Here is a 13,052-nt window from a genome sequence, read left to right on the forward strand (position 1 = left end):
AGAATGCCACCATCGCTATCCGAGTCATATTTCTTCTTGTTGGCAATCACAACACTTATGGATCATCCATCCTTCTTCAGTTCTGGACAATCTCTCTTTACATGTCCCCAACCCTTGCACTTATAACACTGTGGCCCTTTCTTTTTGTTGCCCCTCTTATCTTCCACACTACGATCACCCTTGACTAGGTAAGCATCACCAAAAGACTCTTCTGTTGTATTATTCTTCTTCCTTTGATCATGAGCAAGTAACGCAGCAACAATGTCCTCCACCTTGATGTATTCCTTCCCATACGTCAGTGTAGTAACCAAGTGCTCATAAGACCTCTGCAACGAACACAAAAGAATAATAGCCTTGTCTTCATCATTAATCTTCACATCGACCTTCATAAGATCAGCAACCAATTGATTAAAGACATTGATGTGCTCTGTAAGATCTGACCCCTCCTGCATCTTCAAGCCAAATAACTTCTGCTTCAGATACAGCTTCTGAGTCACCGTCTTGGATATGAACTGACTGGCCAACTTATCCCAAATTTCTTCGGCGAAGTTTCCTCCATGACATGGTACATGATCTAATCAGAGAGACACAACCTGATAATCGCACAAGCCTGCGCCTGCATCTCCTCCCACTTGTCATCATCTACCTTCTCCGGCTTAATCCCGCTGAGCACCTTCGAGATACTCTGTTGAGCCAACAGATCCTTCACTCTTGTCTGCCACAGCCCGAAGTTCCCGGTGCCATCAAACCTCGTCACCTCAAATTTGGATGCCATCGACGCCATCTGCCTGTTGCCACAGATCGTCGAAAAATCACGTACCTTATGTACGCCCGCGTGCTCGTTCCACACGCACCAAACACGTCACCCACGCGCTTGTTCCTCGCTGCAGCACACACGTCAACGCAGCACACGCCCCTGCACGTGCTGTGAAAATCTGTCGTGTGTCGCCGCCGCCGTACACAGCCTGTGCACAACCACGTCGCTTGCAAGCCTCCCGTCGACTGCCCCGCCGCTCGCACACAACGAAGTCAACCCGCTTGAGCGTCGCCCGCAGATCACCGCAACTCTGCAAATTTCAGCTCTAAATTGCCAGTTGATTTTGATCCGCAATATGCCGTGATCCTCTCTGTATTTATGGAGACCAAAAATCGACAGCAAGTCCAAGCTGGACTTCTGCCCTCCTGTAACTCGGCAATGAGTTCAAAACGGACTCCTCCTACCGTACGTCCCTTCCGGTTACGTATTCCGTGATGCAAGAGACTATCAATCCGTATCCATCCTTGTGCATACTCTTGGGCCCACCCTATGGCAAAAGACGAGAGTTCCTGGAAGCCAAACATGGACAAAAAAACAATAAACTTGTTCCTGCTAGATCCAAACCTCCTGACTCTAGATCACACATGCCGTGCACCTGGATGCATGCCCTTCCCATGCATGCATGTATATAGATCGGACTAGTTCTTCCACGTGACAATAGCATACATATCCTCCTCGTATCTGACCAAATTGAAGTTTGTACTTCCCGATCAACAAGAAAAAATATCGAGCCTGTGCCCACAAGCAACACCAGATGCCGCACGCTGCCACTAATCACAGCGACATAACCTCAGAAAAACACGGCTTCCATCAACACGTTGAGTCCACCATATTTTTCGCCATCATCGTTACTACTCCAGCAACGATCATCCCGATCAAGATCAAAATCTCATCAATCTGGTCTCGAGTCAAAGCCGCCGTCTTTATTCATGACGTCTTCCAGCCGCACCGTCGAACCTGGTCGTCACGTCTGACCGACCCCTATCGAACAGCAGCCACCAGCCGTCATCAACCCGATCTCCACGTCAGGAACGATCCCTGTTGATTGCAGTCCATTGGACGGTCCGAGCCACCCGCTCGAAGTTTCCAACTCCACCGATCGAGTCGTCGATCGCCGTCATGCTCCACCTTGCGCCATGTCCTTCTCTGGACACACCCATGCGAGCCTTGCGCGGTGTGAAACATATCCATCGCACCTCCCACGATCTTCTTCTATAAATCTGGCTCTGATACCATTTGTTATAGTGTACGGTTAGTTCCAGACCCAAACAGATCTATTAACTGATAAACGCGGAAGCATAATCAACATAGAAGAAAATACGCAAACGAGAACGACACCGAGGCATGATGTTTTTTTAACGAGGTTCGGCGATATGCTTAATCCTCGGGGCAATGACTACGAGCGCTCCTCCCCATAAACAACAACTATACTGGCATCCGGGCGATTCCGCGGCCTCGCCGCCACTCAAACCAGCCGCCAAGTCGTCTCATGGTTACAACAGGGGTGACCTCATATTTATGGTCCCCTAGGACACAGAGTTTGACTCCAACTCTATCCTAGCCCCTAATACAACTCAAGTCCAACGTAACCAATTGTACACATATTCGACACATATCTAACAGCCGCGGCAGGCCGCTGTCGCCGTGCTCAAGATGGTGGCAACAGCGGCCTAGGGGGGGCTATGGCGTGGGTGCTTGGGCTGGCGGTTGCGGTCGCCCCTCCCGTCGCCCTGAGAGACGACGCGGAGGGGTACGAGACCGGTTGCTCATGCCATCTATTTTCACTACACGAGCCAATATCAATACCACAACATCACATCCTTTTGCTCATGATATGGATTTGCCAAACCCTTCTAAAACACCGTTAAAAAGTTAACTCTAACTGCTAACATGTAGACAAATACTTCACAAATTGACCATCTGACCCGTGGGATGAAGCTTTAAGATGATTTATGAAAAAATTGCATAAAGATTTAGAAGAAAACTATGGGTGTGCATTTTAGATCAGCTGGAGGTAAGTCATATCCTTCACAGTTTTACTTGAAAGCTCATGATGGTTGGAAAGTACCGACTTTTACAAATTCAGTGATGGAGATAGTAAAACCATAATGGAGCATGTTAGCATGCATATTTCTTGGTGAAGCTAGTACCGTGTATAGATGGCCAAACGGGCTGATCTAAACGGGCCGGCCCAAGCACGATCCGATAAAGCACGGCCCGAAAACGGCCCGGCACGGCCTGCCTCGTGCCCGTGCTGGCACGGCACGCTCCCGTGCCGGTGCCCGTGCTGGAAGTCGCACATGACAGCACGGCACGGGCACCGCCCGGTCCAACGGCCAGCACGGCGTCGGCCCGCTCCATCAGCCCGCTCCAGGCACGGGAGCCGTTGGATCCCTTCCCCCAAGCGATCTCCACCGTCCATTCCATCCTGTTACGCGGGCGACTATATAAGGAGGGGGGCGAAACCCTAGCGTCCACTGTGCTCATTTCATTCCTCTCCCCGCCGCTCGCTCAGTCTCTCTCTCTCTCGTCTCTCCTCTCTGCGCTGCTGAGCCGTGAAGGGCGAAACCCTAGCCCTCGTTTTCCCGGTGGCCGGCGCCCGGCGGTCGTCACGGCCACACGGAGTTTGACGGAGTGGTGTCCGTCTTCACGCTTCTTCCTTCTTCTTGACCCTCGATGTAGCCTCGTCCTCCCTGCTCCTCCTCATCTCCATCCTCGTCGCCGAGATCTGTCTGGGGAGCTCCGTGGTCGTCGCCATGCGGGCGCGTTGAAGCATCCCAGATTCGGGCCAGCACGGTACTGGCGTGCTGCCGTGCCGAGCAGCACGGCACAACACGCTCCAAGTTCAGCCGTGTCGTGCTCGTGCTGGGAGGCTGGCACGGTAGCACGTCAGGCACGGCACGGCAGGCACGCGTGCCAAATCGTGCCCGTGCCGAGTCGTGCCCGTGCCGCGACGTGCCGTTCCGTGCTCGTGCCGTGTGGCCCGTTTGGCCATCTATAGTACCGTGGAACATATGAGGATTCGCAATTACTATGGAATAGTTGACTAGCGGTTGGAGATGACTGTTAGAGGCTGGAAGCTCCAGTGCTTGCTCTGTTGGTGCACTGGAGCGATCCTTTCGGTGCATAGCCCCAGTCTGTTTTTCCTGGTGCTCCCTGAGTGCAATGCACCGGAGAGTTCTAAGAGCATCTCCAACGGTTTTGCAATTGAGGTTTGCATTTGACTAATTTGCCAGAAAGCTCAAAATGAGATATCCAGTGGTTTTGCATTTGAGTTTTGCATTTTGGCAAAGTTGGCAAATGAGGGAGAAAACTTGGCATTTTTGCCAAACCTCAGACGACTTGGCAAAGGGCGATCGGTCTCTCCTCCCGCGCGGTTTCTGGTCTCCCGCGCGTCTCCGACTCCTCTTCGCGCCATATAGGGAAAACTTCCATCGCGACATATCGCGACACAAAGTCCCGATCTGCCTCTGACTTCTCTTCGTGACACAAAGTCTCACCACGCGCCGCCGTCCGCCTCGTGAAGAAACCCCTCACGCACCGCCGTCTCCCACTTTTTTTTCCCTTGAAGCGAACGCACCAGCGCGAACTGAAGGAGGCGGCGGCACAACACAACGCGCGGGAGACTTCCCGCGCGACGGAGTGGACGGCGCGAAGAGAAAAGACGCATGAAAAAATAACGACCGGGTCCACCATTTGGTTTTGCCAACTCAATTTTGCCAAAACCATTGGAGACACTCAATTTTGTGACTTGGCATATTAATTTAAGACTTGACAAACTTCTTATTTTGCAAAACGAAAATTGCAAAACCGTTGAAGATGCTCTAATGTCGTTGTTGTATAGTTGCCTGACTGCCTATCACGCCTATTCTCCATGCTTTGTGTTACGTAGTAATGTATATGAGTGTATGATGATTAGACCTTTCCAAAAATATGTGATGTATACACTTGAACCTATTTAATTTACAATATCTTATAAACCTAGTGGTGTAATTGTGTATGACCTGTAACATATTTATTTTGTGCTTGTGGGCATACTTGTGGTGTGTCAGGATCTACAGGAATTAGTTCCATTAAGCTGGGCCGATTGGAAGATCGATAGCTCGGTTTGAATAGGTTAATGTGGACGGTTCCTCACACTACACAGTATAGAAACCACCATTACCAATATATCAACATTAGTTACAATTGATTTTGACGGCACAAGTGCACCAGTTACACCACCCTCCTATCAGCATCACTCATGTCATAATCGACCACGCAAAACTACGCGAAGAGCTACTGTGACCATCACCAAAGCAAAAAGAATCAGCACAACAATTAGCAGATCTGAACCTCTTCCAATGTCAGGTGCTGGCGCTTCAGGTGGCATTACTTCCTCCAGCCCATTGTTAGCACCAGCTGTAAGCCATTTTAACAAGTTAGATATATGTCAAATGCATGTGTATAACGAAGCGGCAAAATTCCATTGAGGTACATACCCATGATGTTACCGAAGAGAAAAGCTAGAAAAAGTACAACCGCAGCAGTCGGCCACAGAACTTTAAACCTAGCTGCTTCATGAGCCTCTTGAGCTGCTAGCGCTTGCAGTATCTGAACCTGGTATCTGGGCGCCTGTAGCTCATTAGCAGCCTCATGTAAATTGTATCTCTGGAAACCTTCGGAGCAAATAAAAGGAATACCGTTTGTCAAGTTTCACACGCAACTAAGCACACTGCAAGGAAAGACAAAACATAGTTGTAGGTTACCTGTTGCAGTAGGGAGATGACCTAAGAATATCAGAGTGGCGATGAGAAAAATCCGCGTGTGATTTATTCTCCTTCTTCTACCCGATATGCAGACCCCACATGTAGCATCCTCATTAAACTTTGTGGGAGCAAGATACACTGTAACCAATTTTTTCCCCTTGAACTCCATATCAGATCATAAGAGTACTCATTACTTAAGACTCATCTAATCTTGAAAAAACAGAAACTATAGCATTTGCCATTGATTTCATCAGTATGGTACACCATTTGAAACTGATTTCTTGCCAATTTTTTTTATGATCTCAATATTTGATATAAGCATGGATAGAACAAAGGTTGGGCAATCCTGATTCAACATCACAAACACAAAAATTGGCACAAGAGTTCTCACACCAGTTACCAAATATAATTAGAGATGTAAGAAATATTCAGGTCATATTGTAACTTTGTCCAGAGTGATTTCTTGTTAACATTTTCATGCCAAATTGTTGGTGACTTCACCTGTTCCAAAATTAACGTTGAAAGTCAAATATTCAAACAAGGGAGCAACGAGAACAAAATTGAAACTTATCTAGTCTTCTCAGGTATTCATATGTGATTATGTTTTGGGGCCCCCAAGCCAACTTCAGAAATCAACAAGGGCTAAAATCAGCAGTGCATGTAATTGAGCAATGATCTAAAGAAACTGCAAGGTTTATGCTATCTTAAATATGCATAAAGATTGCTCCTAAAATTTTACACACATGAACCTACATAAACCTCTGCAAGATAGTTTCCACTCTTAGAAACACCGAAAGAGAAATCGGCCCCAACATCTGCCGAAGGATTCCACACCTACTGGCCTACTCTAGGATGCCATATTGATTCCAGTGTGCTAAATCCTCTGCCAAGATGAAGGCCAAATCACAAACAAACAGGAACCACGCAAGAATGTAGTCAAAAGATGCAGGAAACAGCACCTGTTCATTGACCGGGCCCTTCATATCGATGTTCGCCCCCCTGGCTCTCGGGATGGAGGCAGTGCATGGAGGTAAGGATGAAAACGGTCGAACTCGGTCGAAAAACTGCTCAATTATTTTCTATTTTTTATATTTAAATATGAAAACGGAAACGAAAACGGTAAAGCCGAACACGAACACGAACTCGAACATACAGAATCTCGAACACGAACCAATTCGAGAACACGGTCGGTATACGGAATTAATACGGAATACCGATCCACAGTACATAATCTTAACGAAGTGTATGAATACCACCCATGTGTCCACTCGCCACCAGTACAGTACCATACTACCAGAAGTCCAGAACCATACTATACCATCCAATAACAGTCAATAGCCAAACAAGTGCATGACCGCATAAACTCTCAAGTGTCATCACACCGACACACAAATATATAAGTCTAGAACAAACAATTATTGCTTCCTCGTTCATGACGTCCGGATCACCGTCAATGTCTATTGCTTCCTCGTTGTCCCTGTCCTCCTCGTAGTGCTCATCTTCCTCCTTGTTATTTTCCTATTGCAAAGTTAATTAAAATTAGATGTAGCAACTAGTACAGTTAAGGATAGCAAGCACCAAGCAGTCAATGAACATACCTCAATTTTGAGTTTAGCCACAACATTAGTCAAAGCATCTGAATATAATAGATAACATGAGTTAGAATTTAGTACTCCGAATTTCGAACCGAATCCAAATTTGTCCGAATTTGAAAACGATCAAATTCCGAATATAATATGGAAATATGGAAACCGGTCGAACAAACCCCAAACCGATTTCGCTCCGAGTTCGAATTTAGTACTCCGAATTTCGAACCGAATCCGAATTTGTCCGAAAAATACGGAATCGATCGGGTCAAATTTAGAAAACGATGCGGTTCGGTTAGGGATATTTCTGTTCTGTTTTCAACCTTACATGGAGGAAGAGGGGGCTTGCCACCTGCGGAGCTCCGTCGGGAAAGAGCCATGCTCTCCTCGCCCTTCCACTCAGCCGCCGCGGCTGTGGAGGCAGAGGAGTTGCTGCCTCCAGCCTCCAGTGGCCCATGGCACTGTTCTTGGAGGCTCTTGAATGGAGGAGTGGCGGGAGACGGCTCTGTAGTAGAGGAGGCAGCGTTGGACTTCTCCTCGCTCAGCAAATCAACCAGTTCTTTGGTTTTGGTGTCATCTTGGTTCTTTCCTGAACCGGAGGCCATCATGGCGGGAAGAATAGCCTGATCCAAACTTAATCTTGTCAGCTATTCAAATGATTATGCTTTGGGGATTCCGAACCAATTTCATAAATCAGCCAGACAAGGGCTAAAATCAGAAATGCATGTAATTGGGCAATGATTTGAAGAAAACTACATCGATATGCTATCTCAAATAAGCATAATTGATTTCAACCTGACAGAAAGATCTAATATAACAACACAAAAACAAGAGCAAAGGAATTCAAATAAAAAAGATCTGAATCAGGAAGCAACAGTTCTAATATGGGATGGTAATTTGTTAAGTTTTCAGGTTTCCACATTATAAGAAAACCTTAAGCCACGAATAAATGCAATGGTTTTGCTGATACTGATTTGTTCGATGAATAAAGAAAGAAAGAAAATATACTTCATTTCTTGAATTCAATACAAACTCCAAGCCAATTAAGGTCCCATCACAAACCAATAATATCAATTAGAAGAGGCACATAAACAGTGTATGGAGTCAAAACTGGTAGTTCGCATGAGGTATTATGTAAATTTGGCTGGAGATTCCTATCCTGACCAAAAACTATTCCACATAAAATGGGTTAAAAATTCCACATTTTTTGCCGTAATTAGAAGCAACAGTAATAATTAATGCCAAGATCCATGTAATAGTTCACAGAAGAAAACAATGGAGAAGGCAATGGAACTTTTTGAAATATTACTACAGAAGTATCTGAGATATTATGTATCTGATAATTTTCTCTTTTGCTAATCATATAATAACTTCAACTATTAGACCATTCATCAACATCACAATCCTTTATGTTTGTCTTAAGAATTCCTTAGAAACATGTCAACAAGGTCAATTTGTGGTACAATGAAGAATAAGACATAAATATTGACCGTTAAATGTAAGCAATAACACTTTTAAAATTATGGAAACATCACACCAACATTGTCTTTTCCCCTTGAAATTCCATATCAGATTACAACAGTATTAAAAATCATCTAATCTTGGCAGAACAAAAACAATAACATTTGCCATTGCTTTCATCTCTATGCTTCACCCATTTTGAACATGATCTCCTGCCAGAATAAATTTTATGATCTCAGTATTTCATATAAGCATGGATAGAACAAAGACTGAACAATCCTAATCCAACATCTCAAACACAAAAATTGGCACAAGAGTGCTCACACCAGTTACCTATCACAACCAAAGAAATATTCAGGTCATATCGTACCTTTCTCCAGAGCAGTTTCTTGACTTTTTTGGGCCAAAGTGCTGGTGAGTTCACCTGTTCCAAAATTAACGTCCAAAGTCAAATATTCAAACAAGGGATTAGTAATAACAAAATCGACACTTATCAAATCCTGTCAGCTATTCAAAATATGATTATGCTTTAGGCCATAAATCAGCCAGGCAATGGCTAAACTAGCAATGCATGTAATCGGCCAATAATATAAAGAAACTACATTGCTTTATGCTATCTAAAAAAACATAGAGATTGGCCCTGACATTTGACGGTAAAATGAAAGCATGACATCAAACTGAACAGAAATATCGATTATAACAATGCAAGAACATGCACCTACAAAAGTCTCTGCAAGATCGTTGCCACTCTAAGCAACCCAGAAAGAGAAATTGGCCCCCAACATCTGCCGAAGGATTCCACCCCTACTCTAGGATGCCGTACAATTTCTTAACTACAGACTCCAGTATCCAAAATCCTCCCCAAATATCCCCAAGAACGCCAGGATTCGATCTCCCAAAGACCAAATCACAAGCAAACAGGAATCGCTCAAGAACATAGTAGAAATACCAGGAAACAACACCTGCTCATTCTGTTGCCTCGGCATTCCCTCAGCCTCGGCTGTCTGGTCCGTTTCCTCGCTCCTCTCCCTCTGGAACTCCAACATCAGTTCGTTGAACACGTCCCTCTTCCACTTATCTCTCACCACCATGCCGCTCGCCAACACCTCCTTGGACATCGGATAGGGCGGAGGGGTCGGGCGGGGGGCCTTGCCGCTCGCGGAGCTCGGACCGCTGGCTCTCGAGACGAAGGGGGGGCGTGGAGGAAGAGGGGACTTGCCGCCAGCGGAGTCCCGTCGGAAAAGAGACATGGTCTCCTCGCCCTTCTGCTCGGCCCCCACGGCTGTGGCCGTGGCGGCGGAGGGGTTCCTGCCTCCGGCTTCCGGTGGCCCATGGACATGTTCTTCGATGATCTCGGACTGCGGAGCAAGGGGAGGCCGCTCTGTAGCGGCGGCGGCGGCGGCGGCGTTGGACTCCTGGCGTCTTGGGTCTTTCCTGGACCGGAGGCCATCGTGGCGGGAAGAAAAGCCTGCCGGGAAGGCGTGCGGAGGGTCTGCTTCGCAAATCTTGGAGAAGATGGGGGCGGAGGGGAAATACGTAACAAATTACATAGCTCGCCTGGAAACTGTAAGATAAATTTATTAAACCTAATTAATTCGTCATTAACGTTTGTGGGTTACTATAGCAGTTATGGCTCATGAGCTAATTAGGTTTAAAAGATTCGTTTCGCGATTTACAACCAAATTGCACAATTAGTTTTTTTCGTCTACATTTAACTATATATAAGTTTGTATGTACTCTGATGTTCCTGCATACTCCTATATAAAAATATTGCATCTTTTGTTCTTTATTACAACACACCATTTTCGTACCAAGCTTTGTTGGTTTATATATAAAAATCAAAAATCCTCAAATCTATCTATCCTTAATAATATTCAAAACCCGAATTTTATTCATTCATCTCTTCCCAATCTTTGAAATGTAGGCCCCATGAAATCGTGCTTTCCATGAGACATACTCTCTCCATTCTAAATTAAGTGGTATTGTTTACTTTGAGACTTCTTGTTTGACTGTTCATTATATTTAAAAATTTTATATAAATATTATTTATCTTTTATGTCTTATTTTATTACTTGAGATACTTTGAATAAGATGAACGGTCAAATAAGAAGTGTAAAAGTAAAAAATATACTTATTTAGGGTGGAGGGAGTAGCCAGGGCCGTCTTAGAGGGGAGGGCAATAGGTGCGACGGCCAGGGGCCCATTCCACGGAGGGGCCCATGAATATATGTCTATATATAGTATTTATAATATATATTTGGAATACTAAAATAGAACTTTACATGTTCATACATTTAGCACAAGTCGAAATTAACTTGTCATCACTTCCTATTCAGATATTTAGCTATCATGATCGCCGATCAATCCTGATTAGTCGACCACGATGATATCGCTTTGTGTGGCGAGACATTGTGAAGCCACGACACGCAATGCCACTCATTCGCACATGATGAGAGGCAGGCCTGACTTCCTCAAACCTATGTTGCAAGTTAATTTTTATTATTAGTGCTTATGTTTTAATCGTTGTATTAAAAAATTAGATTACTAGACTCTTACTATCTTACTTGCCCAAGGGCCCTTAAAATTATTGAGACGGCTCTGGGAGTAGCTAGCAAGAGACTCACGCTTGCGCGGTGCCACCACACCTCACAACCTTTGTAATCAAAATCAAAATGGGATATAAATGTTATTTGTCCATTTCAAAGTACAATGTATTCTATTCTTTTTTTATAAATATAGTTTTTTTGTTATGTACATACATTATATTAAATAGTTTTTGTTATGTACATGACTATACATTATGTTAGATATATATAGTAAAAAAGTCTAGAAAATTTTGGTTCCATAGCACCAAAAGATTGGGATGTGGAAAATACCATCAAAAGTTTTCCATCGCTGAAATAGCACCAAAAGAATGAACATTATCTTAAAATACCATTCTGTCACATTTTGAGATAACGCTATAAACTTCTTTATTACTCGTGTCCACCTCCACCCACGTGACCACCTCCATGGCTCCACCCGCCGGAGAAAGAAAAAAATTATGCTGCCATGTCCATGCTCCACGTTCACCCCTTTATTCGTTTCGGCTTATCAGCCGAACCTACCAGTCATTCAGTAGTGTTTTTCTCTTACAATAAATTAACCATTCAGTAGTGTTTTTTGACTATATTTAATGCTTCATACATGTGCCGTAAGATTCGATATGACAGAGAACCTTAAAAAGTTTTTTTGGTTTTTAGAGTGAACTAAACAAGGCATCAGGATCACACTGGTTTTGCAGGAAGTTTGTAAGGGGGTAAAAAAAAATTTGGGTGTCCGTTTGGTAGGACGTCGGAATGGGTATTTAGATACTAATAAAAACATAATTACATAACTCGTGTGGAAATTACTAGACGAATTTATTAAGTCTAATTAATCTATTATTAGCACATGTAGATGTAGCACTTAAGGTTAATCATAGACTAAGTAGGCTTAAAAGATTGGAAAAATTATGTTCTAGCCCCTGTCCAGCAGTTCAATTATAAATTTTTTTAACTTTGTGATTTTGCCCTTATTATTTTTGAAACGAATTGTCCGTTTGCCCGTTTGATGGACTGGAATAAATAAATTAAAAAAATTAAAAACCCAAAACAGAAAAGCAAAAAAATACCAAATTGCCCCTTATCCTATCTTCACTTCTTCAGCCTCTTGTTCGTCCAACTGGAGGCAAAGCGCAAACGCGTCGCGGCTCGATCGGGGGCGTGCGAGGCTCTTGCGTCAGTTTCGACATCGCGGCACGCGGCGCGAGGCGGAGTCGGTTCCTGGCTGTAGGTCAACAGCGGCGGCTACCGGCCGTCGGGCCGCGGCAGGTCCTGACCGCGGGGCGGAGGCGAATCCTGGTCGCGGGCGTGACGGCGGCGGTGCCCGGCCGCAGCGCTCGGGCCAAGAGCGTGTGTGCGGGGGCCCTTGGACGCTGGGCTCACCCACGGCACTTGCGCATCCAGCGGCGGAGTCCTGTAGCGGCAGCGCGCAGGGCGACGTCGGCGTGCAGGCCATGGGGCGACGGCGCGCAGGGTGTCGGCAGCCCGCGGGGTGGCAGCGGGGCGCGGTCATCGGCAGCCTATCCCTGCGGACTACGGTACGACGTGTTGGCCAGAGAAAACATATGCATATCCTTGCTCCTAGAGAACGACTCATGGATTGCTATTATTGCGGTATCAAAATTTTACTAAGATGCTACTAAAATTTTAAATATTTTTCATTATCAAATATGATTTAAAATAATTGTAATTTGTGTCAAAAAAATTTTGGCCAAAACTAACCATTTTTTGTCAAAATACAAAATGTCTTGTTCTAAATCAGGGGTAAAATCACAAATAGCTTTAGAAACAAGGGGCAAAGTCACATAGGCATATTTATCCTTTTGTATAAAAGTTAACACCGTTAGGGGAGGATGAC

The 13,052-nt window shown here is 44.9% G+C and overlaps 1 protein-coding gene across 1 annotated transcript; it reads right to left on the reverse strand.

Annotated features, from left to right (window-relative positions):
* On the reverse strand, positions 8,596–11,625 carry LOC110434817. The gene is made up of 4 exons (XM_021459552.1): positions 11,592–11,625; positions 9,575–10,080; positions 8,983–9,036; positions 8,596–8,824 (listed from the first exon to the last, which is right to left on the reverse strand). The coding sequence occupies exons 1-4, from the start codon at positions 11,623–11,625 to the stop codon at positions 8,795–8,797; spliced, it is 624 nt and encodes a 207-aa protein (XP_021315227.1). The 3' UTR covers positions 8,596–8,794.

The sequence above is a fragment of the Sorghum bicolor genome, chromosome 4 (assembly GCF_000003195.3).
Source record: "Sorghum bicolor cultivar BTx623 chromosome 4, Sorghum_bicolor_NCBIv3, whole genome shotgun sequence".
NCBI lineage: Eukaryota > Viridiplantae > Streptophyta > Magnoliopsida > Poales > Poaceae > Sorghum > Sorghum bicolor.

Coding starts and splice junctions, on each gene's coding strand:
- LOC110434817 (XM_021459552.1), bottom strand. CDS start 11,625: ATGGAGGTGGTCACGTGGGTGGAGGTGGACACGA. Junction 10,081..11,591: donor GTGGGTGGAGGTGGACACGA/GTAATAAAGAAG, acceptor CCTTCCCGGCAG/GCTTTTCTTCCCGCCACGAT. Junction 9,037..9,574: donor CGAGGCAACAGAATGAGCAG/GTGTTGTTTCCT, acceptor ATTTTGGAACAG/GTGAACTCACCAGCACTTTG.